The 25,393-nt window shown below is 34.8% G+C and overlaps 1 protein-coding gene across 4 annotated transcripts in view; it reads left to right on the top strand.

Moving 5' to 3' along the window:
• RALYL (RALY RNA binding protein like) overlaps nt 1-25,393 on the top strand; it is a 364,670-nt gene that overhangs the window by 238,182 nt on the left and 101,095 nt on the right. Inside the window, exon 1 of one of the 4 annotated variants that reach the window (XM_056485417.1) lies at nt 20,219-20,345. The exons of the other annotated variants lie outside the window; for them this stretch is intronic. Coding sequence (XP_056341392.1) covers nt 20,309-20,345 — 37 coding nt within the window. The 5' untranslated portion in view covers nt 20,219-20,308. Of the gene's footprint in view, nt 1-20,218; nt 20,346-25,393 lie in introns of those variants that run through there. 4 annotated transcript variants of the gene reach the window in all.

Below are 25,393 nucleotides of genomic sequence, written 5' to 3'. Positions count from 1 at the left end.
TGAAAAATAATTAACTTGTAGAGCAGAGGTTCAGAGAGCCGTGAATGTGGTGATCGAGGCAATTAGCCCCTATCAGAACCATTGTTTCAGGCTCTCTGAAAAGCCAACTGAGTGTTATTAGCTAGCCCTCTGCAGTTAGATGAGTCAGACAACTTCTTTTCAAAAATAAAGTTGACATTCCAGAGCACTTGTATGTGACAGGGTGAATTCAATAGCAAATTCCAGCCATGGCATGTGTAAGCTCATAATTATGATATTTGCAAAACTGGGAGAGGAAGACAAGTACTTTTTGTCCCTGTTATTTATTGGATTAATTTTATGCATTGCTGACCACCCTCTCCAGTAATTGTTATTTGGGATTCTCTTTTTTTTTCACCATCTTTTCCCATTGCTCTTGATGTGACAGGTTTGGTAAAGCACAGTGACACCCATTAACTGTACTAAGGACCTCTTGCATTCTTTTCACAGGTTCTTTAACAATGATATTCAAAATGTATGTAGGATATTGTCTAAAAGAAACAACAAGTGACTTAATTTCCATCAGGTCAGCAGAATTTATAATTTTGACACTGTCTGCCCACATGCAATGGCTTTAAACTGAAAGAGGTTAGATTTAATTTAGATATTAAGGGGGAAATTTTATGCTATGAGCGTGATGAGGCACGGAAACAGGTTGTCTAGAGAAGTTGTCAATTCCTTATCCCTGGAAGTATTCAAGGCCAGGTTGGATGAGGCTTTAAACAACCTGGTTTAGTGGAATGTGTCTCTGCCCATGGCAGGGGAGTTGGAACTCCATGATCTTTAAGGTCACCTACCAAAACCATCCTATGGATCTATGATCGCTGATTCCATCCTGCAAAACTTAATAAAACAGGCACTCCTTTCCCTCTGTTCTGAAGCTTTATCTCTTTCAGAGGACATTAAATGGACATTTAATTGAGAACAGCCTCAGCATCACAGTTCAACAGCCATAAAAACCAGAGAATGGTGCCCCAGAACTGAAATCTTTCAGCTCTTTTTGTTGTTTATGTGTTACCACACTGAGGCAAAGTTTACAGAGAATGGAACTGGTGGAAGCACAACAATCTGTCTGATGGCTGAATCTCTTTCAGTCATTCAGTTTTACTCTCTTGTCAGCCACAAACTCAATTATTTTCTACAGAGGTTTGCAGCTGTCTGTGTTTGATCTATTTTTATGCACCCCCATACATAAAATTAAGCTCTATAGAAGTTCACCCTGAATCATTGCACCAAGGGACTGGACAAGGGTTTTGGAAATCTAGGTACAGAAGAACTCTGAAGTGTACATATATATATGTAAAAGCAAAATCTTAAGGTTGCTATGAAGAAAGTCTTGAATGAGGAATAAGCCTGTTGTTCACTCTGGTGACTATATTTTAGATTGCTTCACTGTATATTGTATATTGTGACTTCCTCCTGGTGATCAAATACCTTAACTGCATTATAAGGTTACTTTACAGAAAGCACATAGACTTAATCAAAAGTTTATATCAGTAGTATTTCCCTCAAATTCCATGTGCTACTCCAAGACAGTGAACTTCTTAAGATACTGCTAGTATTCTGCAGTACATACTATAAAACAGGGAGTAAATAATTTTACCACTTATGTTTAGTAGTAACATGGCAATACTTAGTCCATCAGAATTCAGATTTTACTTTCCTTGTGCTCAAGAAACTTTGTCCTATGTAATATTCAGGAAAATTTTCTGAGCTTTTATAAAATGCATTTCTTTTAGGACACTTACCCTCTTAGCAGCAAAACAAACTAACAAAATTCTTTCTAGCCTAACAGACAGACATAATATACTGTTTAAAGAACTGTAAATTATTCATGTGGCAGTGTAGCTTAGTTACTGAAAATGGTCTTTGAATAAAAAACTTCTTAAAATATGTTGATATTAGTGGAAATAGAGAATTTTTCTCAATTTCTTGGCAAGAGTAATTGTGCACAAGTATATAATCAAAAGCCATCTTCAGGCTAGGCTGTGAGTCTCTATAGGGTCTAGGCAAGTTCCATGGCTTGCTTGTTATTTCACGAAGATCCTAATCACTGAAATAGCAAACCTGATGGAATGCATCAGGAAACATTTCTGCACTACAATTAGATTTTTTTTAATTGAAAACTTGGGAACCTAATCTTTTCCTGTTGTAAAGAACCTGTTACAACACATGCCTTGTACAAAGATTTTGGATCCATACTTCTGGCTTACACTGCTGTAAATCCTTTAGCTTCCACAATAAATGGGCACTAAGCTGCTCCCTAGGGACAGAATAAATTAAAATTAGTAGGTGTCTGATGCTCTGTAGAGTCCCTGGGGACCCAGGGAGGTAAAGCAGAGGTGGAGTCTAGAACCATACTAATTTTTTTTTTATATTCCACCTACCCTGCTCTGTTCAGGCATGCAGAAAGCCTGGCAGAACCTGCCATCTTCTTGTTCAATATTTCCCATAATAAAATTATTTTTCAATAACCAAGACCACAGGGACATTACTTGGGAGATACTGTCTGAACTTCTCAGGCTGCTTTTTATATGCAGCAAACAATAGCAATAAAGGGTTCATAAACAAATATACTTCTATTTATATTTCCGTTCTTGGTTGTTACTATATTCATTTTGTTTTTCTTGAGAAATTGAGCTTCACAAATTCCAAAATAATTCTTCAGATATGTCACTGGTGGAGCAGCTAACACAGTTTTTGAAGCTTGGATGTTACTGCCTAGGTTCTGTCTACCCAACTCTTAATATTCATGCAAAGAAGCTAATTGTTAGGATGGACATTAAATTAAACCTTCAATTCAAAGATAACACTTGTCATCCTTACTTATGACTTGATTCATTATAATGATTGTTTCCTCTAATTGCAAAAAATTTGCCTATACTTCAGTTTCAATACTGTGTTTTTAATTTGGTAAGAGAAATTTCATGAATCAAGTAAATTTCCTAGAAACAAATCTGCTGTCTTGCCCTTCATGCCATTGCCTCCAGGTAGGGTAGAATGGATCTTGGTTTTATTGTGAAGTATTTCAACATTTTACTGACAAAGTGTCTTTTCTTTTTTTAATGATATAGAAGTTCTGTACCATTAGCATGGAGTTTTAATCTTTTTTTTTAATCTTACCTGAGAACTCAAATGTTGCATATCAAGTTTGGGCTTTCATGTCCTAATTTTAGCTACAGTGCTATGATAAACATTAAAGCAAGAGAAATAGAAATAGAAATAGAAATAGAAATAGAAATAGAAATAGAAATAGAAATAGAAATAGAAATAGAAATAGAAATAAATAGAAATAGAAATAGAAATAGAAATAGAAATAGAAATAGAAATAGAAATAGAAATAGAAATAGAAATAGAAATAGAAATAGAAATAGAAATACAAATAGAAATACAAATACAAATAGAAATACAAATACAAATACAAATACAAATAACAAAAATAATAGTAATTTTAAAAAATGGAAATATAAAAATCCTTCCCAGAACCTTTTAAGCCATGCCACCTATATATTTCTTTTCCTAATTCAATGGAACTTGAATTTTCTTGAATTCTCCTCAAGAAATTCTCTTCAGCCATTTGTTCTCTTCTTCAAGTAGGTAACAGAGAACAAGTAGAATTTTTTTGTTGTTGTTTGAGACAGAAGCTTCATTACAATTAATGGGCATAATTTGCTTTTTATGAATAAGAGAATAATTCATACCTCAATGATTGCCTTCAGAATTCAGAGCCAATTCCACTGCTACAATATGGAGATAAAAATGTTTGGCCACAACTAATGTAATTAAGTTGAACCAAGGAATGTTCCCAGGCTCCAGACCCAAAGTATCCAGAGAACAAGTTTTTGAAATCATCCTGGGATAGCTTAGGCTTATCACTTAACTGGCAACACAAAGGCATATTTTGAAAAAAAATCTCGAGTCAAGGACCTTTTTTATAGGTATTCTGGTTGCAAGTACCTTGTGTTGGTATAAAAGTGTTTAATTTTATTGACATGGGCTATTCCTCAATAGTCATTGATTCAAGAGAAAATTCCAAAGTGGGTTTCATTTTCAGGTGCCCTCTATGTGTTGTTAAGGAAAATTCTCCATTACATATCACTGTCAGTAAACCTCAATATTCCTCAATATTCAATATTCAAGGGCTTGGATAAGAGTTTCTCATTTGAAGAGTACAAAAAATATAGCAACAATTTTTGGATATTTTTTCAACTTTAGCAGAACAGTGGCAATAACTGTATTGGTTTGTATGCAAAACCCCATCACAAGCCTTGGGGAAAAGGCTTACAAGATCATAGCAGGGAGGAAAACTTGAAATTCTTCAAGCAAAAAAAGGACTTTATATAAGGCATTTATCTGAATTTATGTCTCTGTCTTTATTGTGGGTGACCAGAGGAATATAAGACTGGCTGCTTGCATAAATTAGCCATATAATTTTGACTAATTTTTCAGCAGACACAAATCACCTCAGGACAGACATGACCTTTTCATCTGCTCACTGTGGTAAGTGGAAAGGCAGAGGGAGGATCTGCTTCATCAAGTGTATACCATGCTGGCATTTTCTCTCCTTGGGGACAACTTTATGTCAGGGAGGTGGCCACTACTACTTGGGCATATCTTGTGAGAAGCACCTGGAAGCAAAATCTGCTGCCTGTACCTTCTGTGTTCTGCAGCTTTTAAACATTTCATGTTTGGGGTTTCAGGCAAAATAAAAAGCAGTTACTTTTCTCATCCCTAGGAGACTAAACAGGTTTTCATAGCTCATTTAAGTTTAAACTTGTGATGAAAGCTTGTGAATTTGATCATAGGATTGCTTAGCAAATGTCGGTTATCTTCAAAAGAAAATATTCATTGTGTTTCCACTGGTTAACACAGATTGTCAGCTGAATTAAAAAAAAAAAAATTTTACATCACACCCTATTGCATTCTTTTTTGCTCTGAGCCATTTCTACTCTTGCAGTCTCTAAAAAACTGAAAAAAGCATATTACACTTTCTTTAAACTTAACAGTTTAGTTCGATTTTGGTTTTTCCTTAAATTCACTGAATTTGCAGCTCTCCATATGATTACCACTATAGTATTTGCAGTCTGTGTTTTTGTTAGACTAATAACTATCATTGACCACAAGATGGCAAGGTTTCTTCACTTTTCTGTGACAAGAAGACAGCAAAAGGAAAAGAGGGAGGGATGCAACAGTGTGGAAAGAGGGTCAAAGGAAGAAAAGCACATAAGGACCCTGATTTCTTTTACATTGCTTTTTCCAATTTCACAAATAAGCACAAAAAAATCAGATCAGTGTTAAAATTCAGGTGAGATGCCATAGTGCTTGAACAATAGTAATATATTTGCTATCTTTTTCTTAATGCTCACCAGACACATTCTTTTTCCAGTAATTTTTGTCCATTTTCTCCTATTGGAAAATTCAGTATTTGTATTTTGTGCTCTTCCCCTTTGAGGTGCCACCTTAAGGCAAACTATTTCAACTGCAGTGGGATGAAAAGCCAAGATCTTTCTCGGGTGTAAAAGATTTTCAGACAAGAAGTATCTTAACTAAAAAAAAAGAAGATCCAACAAATATAATGTCAAAATACAACTTCAGGGCATAATTTAGTCATATTCATTTGAATTTCGACAACCTGATTGTTTTGTGTCTGGAATACTTTTTTTCACACAGCTCCTCTTTTCTCTCATTTGGACACACTAAGAATCAGAATCAGAATCTTCTCATTTGCAATGTGTGATGGCAATACAGACAAGTAGCTCTACTGAAAATCTCCACATGCCCACAAAGAACACAGCATCTTAAAAGTAAGTGAAATTAATAATTCAAAGAGGAATTACTGGAAACATCAACTACCACAGGCACAAAACTCAATAGAATTGGCTTCTGGAGGAACCTTTTTCTTGCACTGGAAGCTCATGTCAGCAGATGGCACTGGAGACAAAGCTGTGAGACTGAACCCCTTCTCTCAACAAGGTCCAGAGACTGAAATATTTTATCTTTTTTTTCCTTTGATAAAAGTACCATAACTCAAGGGCACCCGTCCGCCTTGTGTTATAAATCTTTGTGCTAAGTCTGTGCCATCACTCGTGTGAAAGTCACTGATGCAGCCCCATGATCTCTTTTCCATACACACAGTTAGGGCAGGTTGCAAAGGTGAACCCTATTGTCACATTTTCATCTGTTAAAGTGTGCTATTTGGGAAATAGAGACATTTCCTTTACAAAAGGAGAGGTTCTTTGGTGAGGAGAAACTAGAAATTCAAGTTTTTCGCATTTGGCTACATGAAAAATTCTTACCAAAAAAAAAAGGATCAAAACTAGTGATCAGTGATCAGTAACAGTAAAAGTACAGGATGGATGAGGAATTCATTATTGAAAACTATAATGATCAAAACATGACATTTAGATGAAAATATATAGATTTGCAACATTACTGAGAGAGAAAAAAAAAAAAAAAGAAAGGAAGAAAAGGTCAAATTTGCTGTTCAATTACCCGACAAATACTTAGAGTTATGTAAGACAAATTTTCTATGATGAGTAAAGTGACAAAATAACCTTTCGTATCAATTTTTACTTTGATAATAGAAATAAGTGGAGGGTAAAAAAGAGAATTTTGAGAATTATATGTGGGGGGGAAGTGAAATCTAATCACTGAGAAATATATGAGAGTTCCATATAAAAACTGGGAAAAATAAACTCACTTACTGAACACAAGTGGGCCCATCTGTCTTGCCCATTCTGGCAAATTGGTGTAATGGGAAGAAATGACACCTTAATGTAGAGAAGCAAGAAATTTCTTTGGTGTTAGAGTTGAAAAGCAGACTCAATTTGCAGAAGAACGAGCACAATATATCATCTCTGGGAAGAGGGGCCAAAGAGTGTGAAAAAGAATCTGCTGCAGAGCACTTATTACTGAAAATGCCTGGATGGTTGTGTACAGCAGGCCATGAGCCACAGCTTAAAAAAGACATTGTAAATCAAATCCAAACAAAATAGGCAATGGCCAGCAGCCTATTATCTGAAGGAAGATCAACTTTCATCCTTAATTTCCTTTTTGTTGATTTGTCTCAGGTTGCTGTTAGCACGATCAGAGCACACATTTCTCATATTCCAGACCTTGAGGCTCACTAGACTGAAATTAATTGCTAATTTAGGTAGGAAACTATGAATAAATTGGTGATAAGTCTCTATAATGGTCTGCAATCTGTCAATGTACAGAACTTAAAATTTAAGGGAATAGCATTATTGTCTTGGTCATGGCTGTGTTTTGATTTGCAACTCATGTCTCCATTTCAAACACAGTCTCACTTTTCATACAGATGTTGAATTACCTTTTGAATCTTACATCCAATTGTGTAAAGGAATTTGTTCATTCATTCACAAAAATCAAGTTATAATAAATGGGCCTATCCCACTTATGTTCTTCTAGTTTTTTGTCGAAATTATACAGATCAGTAACACACAGGATAGTTTAGCATAGGTTTCCTCTCTGTGTTTTCCAATTTTTTACAGAATAGGTCCCAGTGATATGTAGAATCAAGTTTGAAAGAGAAGCTTGGAGATTGAAGAAGCATATTTTTTTTATGTAGCATCTGATTCTGATACTTGTCTGGTTCTGATACTTGTCTGTTCCAAGTAACTTTGTTATAAAAAAGAAGATAATTTAAAAAATAAACCAACCATTTGTTTAAGTTACTTAACACTTACTAGAAGAGATTAACTTTATCTCTTCAACTTGTTGGAATTTTTTGGTTTTTAATGTTGGCTTTTTAGACAAATTCATGTATATGTTTTAAATTGCTGCATTTTTAAATTGGATTATTATCAAGTGCTGCCAACACTTCTAGTGAGATGAACCTTTAGAATGCAATGACAATTTTGTTCTGGTGGAATAGACCAATCTCAGTTTAATAAACTGTGATGATGTTTCAATAAGTGTGATTTATTTTCAAATGCTAAAGCCATTACTTTCAATATCTGTAACTTTAAATTTCAAGAAAATATGTCTGAATTGTAAATTGAACTTTTAAAAATGTATTTATCATTAAGACAAATTAATTCTGCTTTCCTTTGCAGTATTTTTATTGCTTAACACACAATATCCTGTATTTGCTAATATCTCAGGACAGATCCTAGAAGGTGGTTTAAGTGCATTTGCTAAGTAAACTCCTAAAAGCTTCTTTGTTTAAATTTAGACACAAATTTTTAGCATTTTTCTGAAGGCCTGAACATTACTATATTCTAGTTCAGTCATGCTTAGAAATACTGAGGCCACTGAAAATTTCAAGACTACTTCCAGTATGATGATCTTACCAAAAGTGATAAATTTGGCCACTGAAAGGGCCTGATTAGTTCTATGTTATACCATTTACAGATCAAATTCCTACTTCTACTGGAAAGATTAAGTTATAAAGTTCACTGAATTGGAAAATTAAGAATTGTGAGCCAAATGTTAAATTAATTTAAATTAAAATAATCTTGATAATTTCCCTGGACTTATTTTTGCAGAACATAGAACCGCCCATATAATGAAACTCAGTCATCCATAAATCCAGGCAACTAAGTTGTATAAATACTTCTAATTTACAACAGCTGAGAATGTTATTATTTTCCTCATATTGAACTCAGTGATAAAAAATACTTCATCCTTGAGTCTCACTGCATGTTTCCTGCATGATAAATTATAAGAAACATAATCCTATTTCTCCTTCCCTGAGGTCAGGTATTTTAAACATTATTAATTTGTTATTATTGAGAAGCAATGCTTCCATTAACATTTGAAAAAAGTATTTCACTAACATTTATTATCCTGAATGAGGGTTACTGAATAGATCTGTGTCTTGCTAGACTCTTTAAAAATCTTAATCTCTTTAATAATAATCATCACATGTTCTGCTGCCGTCAGAAACTTGTGGGGTTTGTGTGGGGTTCTACAGTGGAGGAGGGGGATTTAACTTAGAAAAAATCCTCTTGGCAGGTCCTCTAGACCCTTCCACCCAGTGTATTGATTTCCAACACTTTCTCTCCCCAGTTAGTCAAATCTGGTGTATTTTGATTCCTGTTCAAAATATTCAGCTGTAGTGTTGGCAGAAGCCATATGAAACTCTCAGAAGAGTAAGCTCTTTTCATGGTACAGCTCAGAGAAAGTGCAATGCTTTCTGCAATAACTTTACATCAGTTAAACCTGCCTCAGTTTTTCACATGGCAGTTGCTGAAAATGTCAATCATAATTTCCATTGTGTGTGTTTTACATTAAAGCTGGAACAAGTTGTTTTCATCATACGCTTTCCATGATTTTGGTTTTTTTTCTGTTTTGCCTTTTGCAAGCATCTATGAATCTTTGTCAGGTTCAATAAATCTGCTTGCTTCCTGGGAAAATATGAAAGTATCACTATTTTTAATCTAGCCAAAAAAAACACAGAATCACAGAATAATTTAGGTTGAATGAGACCTTTAATATCATCAAGTTCAACTGTAAATGTAATACTGCCAAGTTCTTCACTCAGATGAAGCCAGTAAAACCATACTGAAAATGTCAAACCGCCAAATGTGACTGAGTCAAAGTTCAATGTCATCAGCAAATCAAATAAAAATATTCCCCTTTTCTCTTTTTAGTCACATTTGATTCCAAGTACAGCTGGATGTTTACTCTTCAAACCTCATATTTTAAAATATTTGGGCCATAAGTATGGTGTCCTTCCATAATAAATAATAATCAGGATTCATCACTTTAATTTTCTTAGTGCAATAGTCCAGATGTTAGATTTAAAATATTTCAAAATTGCAAGGTACTGGTAAAGTAAATTGAATCTGGACTGGTTGGGGTTGGTTCCAAACAATAATGTATAAATGGTGTTAAATGAGAGATGTGGGCTTAGTGCAAAATGTGGAGTAGTCATAACATTTTTTTATGGTGTGCAAAAAACCCCTAGTGGATTAATGTTTTGTCTGATATTAATTAGTCTCCCACAAAGTTTAATGTTCCTGTCATACTTCAGAGCAAAGCCTCTCATTGTAAGGTGTTGTAATTGTAATTCTCCTTTCTATAAATTACTGTGCTGCAGGAGGGAGGAAACACTTTTTGAAAGGGCTTGGAACATTTCTTACCTTCATTGTTTAGATGTCAGTATAGACAACACTCATGACCAACCTTGGGCAAGCTCCTAAAGCCATTTTACTCTTTCAGTAAAGGCAGGAGGGACCTACATGCTCAGTGCAGCATCAGTTAAACTCAATCTATGAATATTAGTTACGAAATAATCCACTTTCATATGCTAAGATGCCAGCAGGAATTTCAGTTTAGAGATTAAAGGTGAGTAGTAACACTGCCTTTCCTAAATCCCTCTCTTATTTTGCTGCAGCATCACAGAGGGATTTTTTCTTATCTTTAAAAGTTAAACCTCATTCAAAAATATCTGCATATTTCATCTGGGATAGCTGAACCAAGAATAAAAATTTCAAGAATGACTGATCTGGGGACAGATTTGTCAAAAATTACTCTAGATACCCCTACAGTTTTGGTATCTTCTCAGAACAGACTGTCTACAGAAGCTGCTATTCTCATACTGTCAGAAATGGTTTTACCTTTCCAAGGTGCTATAGAACAGGGAATAGAAAATATGTCCCTAAATTTTTCGTTGCCTCTGATTTTAGAGTGCAGTTTAATAAAACATCCATTCACATTTTCACTTAGCTTCTTAAGTCTTTACCTGAGAAAGTATTTTTCCTGCTAAATCCACAAGGGGATTAAAGCATTCTTTATCTCCTCCACTGTACAGACACCTCTTTTTAATTAGTTTTCAAGTCATTGAGAACACAATTCTGTTTTGTGAGTTTGAACATTGAACAGAGTTGTTATGGGCATTTGCAGTTAATTCAAAATATTGTGTGATATTTAGTAGTAAAAGTTCAAGGTGAGAAGCAGTAATCTTTCTAATTTCCTCTTGTGATTTTGAAACATTCCTTACTAGACAATATGTTTCATCTGGCATTACCTTATCATGCAAAGGGATGTTCTGATGCCCTCTACAACTAACCATGAACTTTTTTTCATTTCTGTAAAATTTTGTAGGTATTAGCCAGATTATTTTTTTAATGTAAAATATGTTTCATATATTTGAAACCCTTACCAAAAACAGCTGAACATATTTCAACATATGAACATATATTCATTTTAGTGAAAAAATGTATAGCACTGTTGTGTTATTATGACAGCCTTGATTTGAGCTTAAAACAAAACCCTATAATTTGGCTTGCTATAAGTGGGAAAATCATGTTTCCATACATGTTTCCACCATGTTCTATAGGATTCAATTGTCTCAGAAATTGTCTTTTTGTCAGTTGTAATTTTAGAGAAGTTGACATGTAGCTGGCATATTGTAAAATCTGAATCTATTAATTCTGCACATTCATGATGTACATAATCCCACCATAGACATCAGTCTTATCTAGACTATGGAAAAGGTGTCTCCTCCCCTGCCATCCACCAATCCAAAGAAGACATTAAATCAGATACATTAATAATTTAAATTTAACAGTTCCTTTTTAGTCCTTTCCCCACATTGCTACCCCACACAGACACATCCACATGAATCCTTAAAACAAAAACCACAACAAAATGTTTGAGTAGGTGTGAAGCTGGAGTCACTCTGGTATTTTGCAATTCTCTGTAATACAAATGATGTTGTCATAGGTGTGCCAATAGTGCATCCCTTAGCATGGTCTGGTGGTGAATTGCTACAATACAGCTTTTTCCATCATTCCAAAGATCAATCTTCTTCACTATTCATCTCTTTTTAAAGGCCTTATTCACCCTCTCAAGCCAGCAGTTTTACTGATTGATTATGACTAAAATTGCCCTGAGTCCCCCACACTGAGAAAGATGCCATACAATGACAAAAGAAAGCAGAACATTTTCATCTTTCTCTTGATTGCTGTTAAAAAATCATTAGTCTGAAATGAAAGGTTGAAGCAGCAACTGTTCATTGGCTGTGCCATAAAGCATCATCAGTTTGCATTGCTACTTAAATTGGCATTTTTAGGGCCTCTTTTATTCACAGATCCTCTTTCTCAAGCTCTCCCTCTTCTGTTTAGGACACAGAGGGAGACAACATTCACTGCACTGAAAAACTGAAAATACATTTTGAGTGTGAGTTAAATCTCTTTCAGTAAACATATAAAAACTTTAAAATAAGAGATCATAGTGCAGTGATGACACCAAATGGTTTCTTCAAATGGTTATGCCTGAAAAACCTGTTCAAAGTACTCAAGTGCTTAATGCTGGAACAGAATCAAGTTACATGAATTTGAGGTGTGTTTTTGAAATATTCTTGGGTTATGTGAGAGTGGATTCTGTTCTGAAAGTTTGTCCCATTGAATTTAGCACGGAGAAATGTTTAATCAGTGTCATAACTAAAACCAGTGTGAAAAAGAAAACAGGGCAGCATTTGATTGGATGGCACTTGAATCAAATTGAAACAGATATCATCTGTTTGGAGAAAATGAGACTGTGGGTGTCATTCCCATTAAAAACAACTTTCTATATTGGGGTGGAATGATTTTGTAACTTAAGCAGAATCAAGATGGATCAATAGTAAAACTTCCTTAAATTTCTCATGAAAACTAACAAATGTTCAGCACTTTATTTCCCTAGAAATTATCTGTATGAACATTTTGTATTAAATCTACAACTGAGCACTTGATACACAATTAAGCACTTGGTACTCTGTTAAAAGCTCAATTTTTTTTTAATTCAGTACAGCTACTTCAGCCCCACATCTGGTATTTGTCTTCTGTTCTATATTTGCAGTACCCTGAAGATTTATCAGCTCTGAGATGATAGAAACTGGTGCCTGTTAGAGGCACCATGACTTATTTCAGATTTAACAAGGAAGAAAAAACTTCTAACACTTAGTGTCTTTTTGACAGTTTTCAACAAGAATTAAAAAGTTACCAAGTGAATAAGAAGTATTACATTTTGATATGTTAATTCTAGACACATTAGGATTATTTCAAAGATTTACTTAAATTCTTAGTGTGCTCGTAATTAAACTGTTAATTGTTAAAATTGGTAATTGTCAGTTGATAATTAATAAAATTGTTCGCTTATATCCAATATAATTTTTTCTAAAATTTGATATTTCATGAATATGATTCCAACTACAGGGCTATGTTTGTCCTCTACTTAGGAAATTCTGTGAACTCTAACTTTGGTACATTGTGCTATATATTAAAGATTATGATCATTTAAAGAATTACTGTGAGGTTAGAATATAAGGAACATTTAATAGTATTTTGCTCATTAATCAAATAGCTAAAACATGGTTTATTGATCAAAAAAATTGACATCATTTCTTTATACATCATTTGCATTCTTTACTATAGTAATGTAAATTCTAAAGAAAATAGAGTTTTGTGTGGAATCAGTTTATATTTGGACAAAAATTTGGAACACCAACCCAACTCTTTTTAATGCAAAGGGTGGGTGCTTAGTCCACAATCTGTGAAATTTGAAGTAGATCTCCTCTTAACACTGTCTCAATTGTGAAACAGAGGTTTAGATACAGCATGAAAGTAACTAAATATTGTTACTGGATGGTAAAAACCTCATCAAAATTAAATGCAAGATGATGAAAGTCCCAGCCAAACTAGCAACCAAAGCACTTTGAAGAACAAATTAAAACTTGTCAGGGCAAGTTAAAATAGATAAAATAAAAATAACCTGGAAAAAATAAAATTAAAGCTAAGATGAAAATAAGCTTCTATTTAGGAAAAAAACAAAATAGAATATTAAAATTTCTCAAAATGAAAAGGAAACTGCCAAGGACAAACTTGTCAAGAACTGATAAGCTTAGGAAACTGACTGGCTTAGGAAAGAAAACTAATTTAGGACAGGAGGAACATACTTGGATCTAAGGAATGTATAAAGTGAAACAAGTCAGAATATCATTCATCTGAGATTGATTGATACCATCTTTTCCACTTGCCAAAGCAGAAGGGAAGGTGTTTTTCCACTGCAGAAATGAAGAATACCATGAAGAATATCTAACTCTGAGCCTGAAGTTTAATTGATTTTTTCAGGCATATCAGAGAGGAATGTCTTATTTTACCTGGCTTAAAATAACAGCTAATATTCCTCAGATAAACAGAAAACTTTATGCTATCACTATCAGTCTAATGGGACCTGTACTTACTGTGTACAGTACTTTTTTGAGAAAAGGAAGAACTATCAGGAATTCATAACTGTATTACTTTCTTTTGGCATAGAGGAAATAATAGAATAGTCCAAGTTTCACTTAAGAGTTATATAAGACAGTGTGGACAATAAGGAGGGGGTTAGAGCTGTGAAAGTATCAAGCTCTAGAGCCTCTGTCAATCTCTGGAGCTGGTGAGAATGCTTTGGGGCATTTGTGGCACAAAACCATCATTCTGAATTGCAAAGTGAAGACTCAGACTTACAGCATAGAGTATTTTAGCTGCTCTGAATTTGTGGAAGTTACTCAAATATAACTGAGGATAAAGGGTAATTCTGAAAGATGTTCATGATGTGTATCTATAGGTGTCTGAGTTATCAGACCAGAGACTCTAGTTCAAAAGGTACAGAGCAGGGTTGAACCATTGGTGATCTCATCCATTCCCTGGTGAAAAAGCTGCTCCAGTGTTAAGAGCAGAAATTAATTTTTCAGGATTCCTTAAAAGTAGGTACAGGAAAACACATGCTTCACACTTGCTGGTGTTAAGTAGCCCAGCATGTACCATGACATACCAATCTACCCTGACTGTAATATTTTGTTAATATTATGGACCATGAAGGACCAACATGGACCAAATCTTGGCCAGTGCTGAATCTTACGACAATTGATATTTAATCTGGGCATATGTGATCACAAATAAGGCTTGGGAAAAAAAAACCTATAAGATGTCATGTTATCCATCTCCTAGGAGGGCTCCTCTGAGATACCTAACCTGTTATAAATCCTTTCCTATGCTTACCAGCAACAAACATGGTTTCCAAAAAACTGATCTAAATCTCTGTTGTTACAGTGTATGTCTATGACTCTATTAAAATCAAGAGAGAGAAAATGGCTTATTCATGGCTTTTTTCCCATCAGATTTTCATGTGTTCAAGGACAGTTATAAAGTAACTCTACCTGATTGATTTAGGGTTTTTTCGTCTAAATCTTTTTCATGCTTTGAAATTCCTCTCTTGGATAATTAGATAACAATTTTGCTTTAAGACAGGCACATGCTGATCCCAATCTTATATTTGTAGGAAGTGACACATAAAACCTTGGGAAATTATTAGTCACAAAAAAATACCCAAATGTGTTTCTAGTGTTCTTGTTGGAGGAATGAGAACATGCTGGGAACTGGGCAAGGGCCATGAGGAACAGCCAGTTTGGGCTTCTACCTGAGAAAGGTGTCAGGCTTTGTTTAATACCTCTGTGATCATATTGTTAAATTCTTATAGTGACATCTGATAAAAAGAGCACAATCTAATGAGGGAAGCTTGGCAGTGAATTCCTTAAAGACTAAAGATAAATGCTACTATAACAATGTGACAAAAATGAAATTCTAGTGAAAAAGCTCCATTGAATAAGAAAAAATTACCCATGGTGAAAGTAGGACCAGTACCATAGGGGCTTTCTCCTGCTATCTAAAAAAGAATCTTTTGTGGTGGTGTCATTACTGTCTGATAGTGCTGAAGAAAAGTAAAACGGGTCAGAAAAAATGTAGAAGAAAATAGAGAAAAGAAGGCAGACAAAGTTTTCTTAAAATCAAACAGCTCCAGAAAAGAAAATTCTTCTGATTTTCTTTCTAAGTACTGGATGATGCAAATGCTGTGAATGTAGCAAATTTTATTCTAATGCAGCATTTGATGAATACATGAGGTCTTAATGAAATCTTGCAAACTGTGTATTCTTCTGGATACAAACACTTGTATCAGAGCAGAGTAAAAACCAACAGAAATCATGGAAGACTTATGAAACACCTTAACTGTATTTTGTCTTTAGTGAAGAGAAGGATTGCTGATTTGAAAGTATTATGATATGTTATTTCTCTTTTATCCAGACAATTTCTTAATACACACAGCTGTGATTATGTACCAACAAACAATGGCCTCCTTGGGCAAATTTACAAATTCAGTCACACATCATTTTCTCTGTCCATACAATTCCTCCTACAGTCAATCACAGTCTTGCAGGGTCAAGACCTGAGAGTTAAAGTTGGGTGCACTTAGAAACAATGACCCTAAATATAAAAATGCTAGAGAATAATGGTAGTCATCAGAGAGAGGTTTGAATATAAACTCTTTGGGCAGGCTTCACTTTTTGCCCAGATATTTGCCTAGAGCCACATTAGACAGTCTTGGCTTCAGCAGGGTGCTCCAGAAGGTTGTAGGTGCAGCGCCATATTCTCTGGCACTGTGTGAATGTCTCACATGCCAAAAATCATCAAAGTAGTGCTAGACATGAGTGTTCAGGCACTGGAATTGAGCCCTTTAATCTACAGCTAAACCTTTCCCTTCTTTGGCACTGTCAATGGCCTTTATTTCTGATATGTTTCAGGAATACCAGACAGCTTTGTTGTGTCCTGAAAGACGTTTTTGTAACTCCTTTATTTTAACTTACAGTTGTAGGCATGAGATGTTCAAATTTTGCTCTTTCTCATCCAACTTGCCACAGTTTGTGCAGTATTTTACCAGTGTTAAGCAGGGTTGGTTTGGCCAATATTTTAAGCTCTGTGCTCATTACATAGTGAAAAGAATATCTTATCATAAATCTGCTTTATTAGCAAAGTGACATTTCTTGCTAAAGTGAATTTTATTTACCTAATATTACAACACATTAGGAAACAATATTGTCAGATATCTGTATAAATATTTACCAGTAAAAAGTGCATATACATGATTTAATACACCAATAATTTTATCAAGGAGAGGTTATTACTCAGAGGAGGTTAAACATTGATGCTTACACATATTCTTTACTCAAAGAAAAAACTAATTCATATTCATGGATGTAATATTTTCTTAGATGACACCATAAAAAAAGACTGTATTGGAAGCTATAAAAGATTATTCTCTGAGAAGACTCTTTGGGTGCATTAAATTAGACAATGAAAGAGAGAACAGACTTTAAGCTTCCTCCACCTTCCTTTTCTGCCTAAGATGTGCTCATTAAAAGTAAAATTGAGCATACCACCCAGGCAAAGTGTCTATGGATGAGTAATATGTGAAATTCATGTCAGCAGTTATATTTTTAAAATATCTGCAATTTTTTCTTTTCTTCTTCTTAATAAAAGAGAGTTTAAGAAATTTATTGCAGTATTCAAAGAAAATCTCCTTATTGGGACCTGTAGGGTGGGGAGGAGAGAAAGGCAAGAGGTGTTATGGGACGTGCAGATGTGGATATTATTAATTCTTTTGCCACCAGGCAACGACTGACAAAATTTTTTCCAACATACTGTTTAAATAATATTTTAAACTCAATCATGTAAGATGCATCCTTGTAGAAAAGCAGTAAGCTCAACATGACCAGGTGATTTTTTATTGCTCACATTTCATTCATTTCTTCCAACCTCACTAAGTTGGTTACATTTAACCAGCCATATGCCAGATTCTGACTTTTAACACTGTGAAAGTGAATTTTATTCTCTCCTAACAGAAAATAGTAATACAGGAGGATGCTGTGCCTCCTCAAAGCTAGCCAGCACATTCAAGGTGTGGGGTTTTAGCAATATTTTTTTACATGAAGAGACCTACAATGATTCGCCAGACAGATTATATTTGTTATTTTTAGCAAATGCTATTCACTGCACTGAAGACTCAGAGTTCCAATTAACACAAAGAAAAACCAATAAAGGCTGTGCTTTCAGGGATCATTGATTTAAAATAAATTAGTCCCTATCCCATGAAATTTCCATTTAGTTTAATTTTTTATATTATGCCATTGCCAAGATATTTCCACACAAATACATGTTGTAATAGAATAATGCACAAAAGACCAATGGAAAAAATATGCATGTTGCTGAAGGTGCTGTACACCATATAACATGGAGAGTTAGTAATATATGGCTGTGTTAAATACAGGATAAAAATTGGGAAAAAATAGAACTGAGATTTTTAGTTACAATCAAATGTGGACTGAGGAAAAAAATGAAGACATCTCACCAAATCAATGAAATAAGGAAAATTTGAACTGAATAATATGGTTGAGAGCCTTCAGGTAGAAGGAAGGAAGAGAGCAGGAAAGGAAAGATTTGCTACATGAAGCAGTAAATTTAAAGGGAGACCACAGATCTCTGTGGTCTAAGTCAGATCACAGATCTGATTTGGCTGCCAATTTACTGAGCAGGGAAACTGTGGAATTACCCTCAGATCATACAAATTGGTGCAAAAATATTGACTCCAATGGATACTAACTACACAATGCTATTTGAATATAAGGCCTCCAGGGTCTTTCTATATGGTACAGATATTTTGTCTGCTGCTATGCTTAGCAATTATCCTAATCTTTTCCTTCTTGTCACTTTTTTTTGCAATCTCCCACCTTTCTGCTGACCTCAACAATACATATGGTGTAATCTCAAATGTTATCACTTTTGAGACAACTTTAGATTAAATACTAAACAAATCTCAAAAAAATTATCCATTAATTTACTTTATTCAGGCTACACTTTATTGTCAGCTTTGCTGATACAAATCCAAAGCAAATGAAAAGGTATGTGGTCAGATTTTGACAGAAGGAGGAAATTAGATTAATAGAGCAATATGAAGTAAAGATTTCACTTCAGTAACTAGAGGTGTGTCAATATGAGGATTTGTGACTACTGAACAACTGAAAGGAGAATTAAATGGTGCACAAAGATAAACATGGTTACACTGGATATATAAAAATATATCTGATATATCTGAGAGCTGAAAAATGATGGAAAAATATAAATTTAGGGTAGGCAGATTGAAAGAGACATTTAATTTCTTTTAATTGCTTTTCATTAGGAAAGTAATTGTATGTTAATGTTTTAGGTGAATGCTGCCAAATTGTTCCTCTTTGACTGAAACATCAATGATCCATGAACACCAGATATTGTTTTTTTATGTTAGCCAAAGATATTAATTTTTATTTCTTTGAGTAGTTTAGAGAGCTGCTGTCTAAATATGCATTTTAAGTAGGAACAATGGGACTAATACCAGTTTTCAAGATATTTCAGTCACTCTACTTATTTTCTTCCTTTGACACTTCTCTGTTTGTGGTATCTTGGATTAAGATGGCAGGCAGCTCAAAATATGAATTTCTTAAAAATTTAAAAAATATTTTCACACAATTTTATTAAAGGCAGATTTATTATTTAATGAACTGGAATTTCTACTTCTTTTCAACTCCATTACTGTCACCAGCATCTTGGCAGATACTAATTACCATCTCCACAACATGGCAAAAATTTCCCCCTCCTTCCCCTGTTGCCTTTAAGGGTGGTATCTGGATAATTTGAAATGGTGATATACATATATGTGGATGATCATAAAATGCTGTCACTTTATCCCCATGACCTTGTGATTCAAAAGACTAGAGAGCAATGAAGTGGTTATAAAAATGAGCCATCAGCAAAATGTTATTTAAATAGTTTTCCCAAATTAAATCTCTGAAAGGTGAGGCAGAAGTAAATATAGGCATGAAAAAATATTTCCTTCTATATGTGAATAATATAAAAACTATATATTTATATAATAATCTATTAATGAGCTCAAACCTGCAGTCATGATTTAATTGATCAACATGTGTTGATTTTATTTTAATAGTAATTTGAAAATTTAATTGAAATTTGAAAATGTAACCCAAAATATTTTCACATACTCATATGCATAATTCTAAGACCTCTCAATGGAAAGTTAGTTTTTGTTAGTTTATGAGGTCATTTATAGAATTTTGGTTATGTCAGGGCTTTTTCAAGGAATCTTGATTTCAGACCATTGCATAGCTTATTACCCCACTTCGTCTGATTACATGATTCTATCTGTGCTCTGGATTTTATTAGCTGGTATCAAACACATTTGAAAAAAAAAGTATGAAAATAATAAATATGCTTTTTCTTTGAGGCTTGCAATAGAGAAAATAGTTAGAGCCAGTAGCATCTCCCCTAGATTTTAGGAGAATGGTATTACCCTGCCTCTCTCCGAGATTGCTGGTTACCTTCTGTCAGTGAGCAACTGTCTCACTGCAAAGCAGGAGCACCACCTCTTTTGTCTGTGATCAAGGCAATTATTTCTTAGAAAGTGGAATTTCTTCACAATGACTATGTACAAGAGCAAACGCAGAAACCAAAGATGTAAGTAAATGATAGTTTTTTTTTAATATTCTTGCAGAGGAGGGAAAATAAATCTCCAGTTTCATAGAAAACCATGTTTTACTTTACCCTGCTTTGCTTGAATTATACCAGGAAAGCAGAAACAGTATTCCATGCCAATTATCCCACTGTTTCTCTGTATTAGGTGCATGAAAGAGCTTTAAAATAAAAAAAATAAAAAGCTCACTTGTTACTATGGAAACCCTCAGAAAGTGATTGCTTGATGGCATCAACAAAGAAACAAAGATCAAATATAAGTTTAGTTCAGAAGAACATCCTTTATTCATCCTTAATGAGTGGCTAGCTGTAACCTTTGATTTAGTGAGGCTGACATGCTTTCCCCTGGTGGAGTTTTTTGTGTAGCTTGCATTAAGAAGCCAGTGATAGCAGAACTCTAAGGGCAGTCATTTTATTTTCCTACATCACAACTTTCAGAATTAGCTAGTTTGATAGCAGGGGGGGGGAAAGAGAAGCTTGCATGTGTCTCTGCTGAGCATTTACAAGTGCTCCAGCCCTGAAAATTCACTGGCTTCTAAATGCATGACTTCCCAGTCAAGCACCTCTTTGACTTTCTAAATTGCTATGGCATCAGATGTGGGAATTTCAATGTCAATATTGCCTCCTCTGGAAGCTTATGGAACAGGTGACTGAGGCAAGTGAAAATGTGCTGTGGGTCAGGTCATGAAGGTTTGTTGCTCTAAGAAAATCTAGTAAAAGGCTGAATTATGAATGGAGAGCATGCTGGAAGCTGTGAAAAAAAAAGACATTCCTCTAAGAAAATGCCAAATACACTCTGTGTTTTCTGGGAGAGGGCAGGAGGGGAGGAATATCAATACAAAACCAGATAAGTTTGGACTTCAGGGGGATATATACAGCTATATCACTGACCTCAGTTTCTGGTCCTTGTAGATTAATCAGTATAGATGTCCTTCAGTTTGTCTTGCTCAAAAGAAATTGATGTGCTGAATGTAGAAAGTTTGGCAGGACAGATCTCTGCTAAAATCTCTGCAACAGAAATCAATCATCTGCATCACATTCAACAAAATTAATTTTCATAAATTTTGTTCCCATAGCAGCAATGAAAGAAAATTATTTATATACAGGCAAATTATAATTAATCTAGCTCTTTTTAGCATATTAATTACTGTCACCATTATTATGTAAACCAGGAGCTCTTTCTATAACCAGCTGCATTCTTGCAATCTCTCCTGTCCAAGCCTGGTTATAGTGTACAATAAAAAAAATTGTGCTGGGGTAGATGAGTTGTGTGGGGTTTTTGTTGCAAGGATACAGTAATTCATTAAAATGGTACAGGATGCTTCTAAGAATGCTTTTTGGAAGAGAACCTGGCTTTCACCCCTGCTGACCCCAAGGGAAATCTGTGATTTGTCCAGAGGCAAAATAAAACCAATGAAACATGATCAGAATTCACACTGTAATTATGAGGGTGGAGGTTGCAATGTTTTCTGGTTTAAAACTGCCTTTAATTTTAAGATCCAAATCTAGAAAATATCTCAGTATTACATGCATATTATATAAATTACATATATAGACATATATATTATACATATATAATATGTACAAATATACTGTATACACAGATGCTTCATTAATACTTAGCTAATTAGTAACTACAAAATCCCTAACAAACAAAAAAAGTTTGAGTAATTTTGATAATGCTCCTGTTTATATCATTCAAAGGCTCTTTGAAGGATAGAGTTCATCTAAGCAATTTTTACTCTGAAATATAAGGGATTATGGTAGCAGCTGCATTAAACAACAGGCAGGTACTACATTTTCTGTGCATTCCTGGTTCCCCTTAATAAGACATAAAAAAAGATGTTGAGTATATAATTTCCAATATAAGTGGGGTGAACCTTCACTACCCCACTTGAACTTGTGGCATAAAATGAAAGGGAACTTTGTGGCTTTTTCCTATTCACTGAAATTTTGCTTCTGGATTTCATATCCTCCTTAGAGCATTTTAACCATTTCTTTCCAACATCCTTTTTAAAATTGTTTTTAAAAAAAGTATAAATGTATTCTGTACTTAATTCTAAAGCACATCAGATTAGAGAGAATGATAGAAAATGTAGAGACATGATGGCATTTTTCTAATGCAAAATAGAAGTAAACTCCATATCCAATTTCTGTCTCAGGTACAAAACTGCTGCTAGAGCAATACAAAAAAAAGTGTTTGCCTACCTGTCTGTAAGAATGGGATGAAGGTTTTCTATACATATTTTCAGCTACAACATCATTCATAAATCTTCTAAGTTCTAAGCTAATCTTAATGGTTTTTTAAATTGCAAATTTGATTCAGATTTTAGCAAAGTGGTCTTTATATTAAATAGTTACAATATTTTATTTATTCCATAAACATTGTAACTTATAAGAATAAAAATTAACTGTCACAACTAATTGTAAAACTTGCCTCACAAAATAAAAAAAATCAGATTAAGGCTATTTCTGTATAACTATGTGTCTATCTACAGACACATACACATTTTCCATGCATATATTTGTCTGCACAACCAGATGACAGGATGCTTGATCCTTCAGGATGGTTGATTCAGGATGTTATCTAGGTGATAGGCTGGTTTCTCTTTTCATGGCATGGACATAATGACTGAGTGAGGAGAAACCATTGGAACCAACCCAGTCTTGTCACTGGGCACTGGTAAATGTGTGGTGGTAGAGCTTTTCTGGAATAAAAGGTTGGAATCTTAGACTGTCCTGCTTTGGGGAGGATGGTCAGGAGAAGTATTTAAGTAGGCTGCAGGGCACATGTGGGTTTTCTGCATGGAGAGGCAGCCATCCTCAGTCACACCTTCTGGAGATGCCATGGCTCCAGGCTTCCTCTCACAAAATGAGCAGCAGACATTCCATTTTTCACTACAATCTTTTTTGTAGCCTTCACAGAAGGCTATTAGAGGAATCAAGGAAGGCTAATAGCCCTGAAGAAAATAATATTGGCAAAATCCAGCTTACCTGTAAAGCAACTTTAAGAAATCCTCATTATTCTTATTTATTGGTGGTTTGTCTAGCTTGACAAGATAAATCATCACAACCTTGTGAAGGGCTGTGCATGAAAAGATGATCCTTAATATTTCTTTGGTCTAACACTGTAAATTTGACTCAGAAGAAATGCAAGGGGAGAGAAAGAGATTAGTGGCTAGTGTGGCAGGCATATGTGTTTTGGGGAAGGTGTGCAGCAACCCAGGAGGAGATGACAGAGTTCTTCCAGAGAGATGCCAGTGTGCCAGAGTGCTGAACTGGGGATTGGAAGGTAAAGCAAGCATGGAAAAATTAAGGTGAAAAAAATAAAACTTATCTCTTGCTTTCTTCAGCTTCTTGTTTTCAGTGTATGATGGGACCTGTCACATATGTCAGCAATGACAGTCAGAGCACAATGGCAGCTGAGGCAAAGATCAGTTTCTTTTGAGTATTGGGAACCATTGATAAAGTCAACAGTTGTTGTAAGTGCAGCCACAGATGCTGTCCCTTTCTGAGGTGTTAACTTTCCAAGCTAAATTCCCAAACTTGTCCATGACAATATGAGGAATGCTGTCAACATCAAATGTCCCTGAAATTGTGCTCCAAATGCATAAATTACTTCTGCCATGGCTTCATGACCAAGTAATGCCACAGGTGCTACCTGATGTATGCTTTTGAAGAATCCTTGTCTTGCTGAAGAAAGAATTTTGTATATATTGATAAAGATGAGAAATTCTGTGAAATTCCAGTTTGAAAGAGTATTTTGTCCTATCTGAATTCTGTGGTCTATTGCATTGCCTGATATATTTTCTTTCATTGATAAGGTCCCTCTTAAAATCTTTTTATCATGGATTTACTGTTCTTATCTTCTTTGTCCCCCTTACAGATAGAATAATCTCTTTCAGGCTTAGAAAACTGAGTTGACATCTGTTGAGTCATGTTATGTTACAGTTTGATCAGCCCATGATTACTTCCATCTTCTTTTTGCCTCTCAGGGCAATAAAGAGTCCCCAGTACTGAGGCTGTTGCTGCTCAAAGAAAAGAGCAGCCTTTAATGTAGAGTGTGCTAGGAGGTAAAGTGACTGGAAAACCAAATCTCATTGGGGAAAACAAGTGCAGTTACTGACCCAGATACATATAAGAAAACTCTGCTTCTTTCCTTAAAACATCAGAGCCCTAGACAACAAGGGAATATCTCTTCAGCATGGTACCAAGGCAGCTTTCCTCATGTAAAGCTATCCTGGAATAGCCCCAGGGTGTTCCTGCTGCTGCATACCTTTTGAGCAAGTAGAGTTCAACCCAATTAAGTGTATCAGTAACAAAGCTGAGCAAGAAGAAACACATGATCTGCAGGAGTACAAATATCTTTGAATATTCTCATCACATGGATAAAATCTTTGTACAAATAAAAAGTACAATTGTGACTCAATAAGTCAGGGGCTTTAGGGTTAGAATAATTCTCATAGCTTTGAAGGGTGCTCATGGTGAGCTGAGAGGGTTGGCTTATTTGAAATTAATCATGCTCATTATTCCCATGTTACTAAGCAGTAAAACAGAAGACATGTGCCCCTGACTGAAACGTGTTGTGTAAATTAGCTAAATATTTTTCTTTGACACTTTTTCAAGTAGCTGTGTAGACATCTAAAACAGACCTTTTTTCTGTTTCTAGACAGTACAAATAAATCAAAAATATTGAAAGAGAACTGCTTCAAAATGCACCTTTTGAGAGATTAGTAGTTTGACAGAGCTCAACACACACAGCTTCCATGATGCTTCCAACTGCTTGGCAGGAGTCTGCCTCAGGAAGAAGAGTAGAATTTTTGTCCCTGTAGAGGAGATGCTGAAAGTGTGGAGAAAATCTTTAAAAATCAAAAGCTTACTATCTATCTTGAAGAGGAGAGAGAAAGGAATAAACAGTGTAGGCACAGATTCAGAAGTGACTTTAAAAGGCTTGTCTGAGAGCAAAAGTCAGAACACCTGAAATGCAAGTGGAGAACATAATGAAGAAATTCAGCCAGCCACTTCAGTTTTAT

This window comes from Oenanthe melanoleuca, chromosome 2, assembly GCF_029582105.1.
Source record: "Oenanthe melanoleuca isolate GR-GAL-2019-014 chromosome 2, OMel1.0, whole genome shotgun sequence".
Lineage (NCBI taxonomy): Eukaryota > Metazoa > Chordata > Aves > Passeriformes > Muscicapidae > Oenanthe > Oenanthe melanoleuca.
The sequence above is the reverse complement of the archived record's forward strand: the minus strand, read 5'-3'. Positions and strand labels throughout refer to the sequence as shown.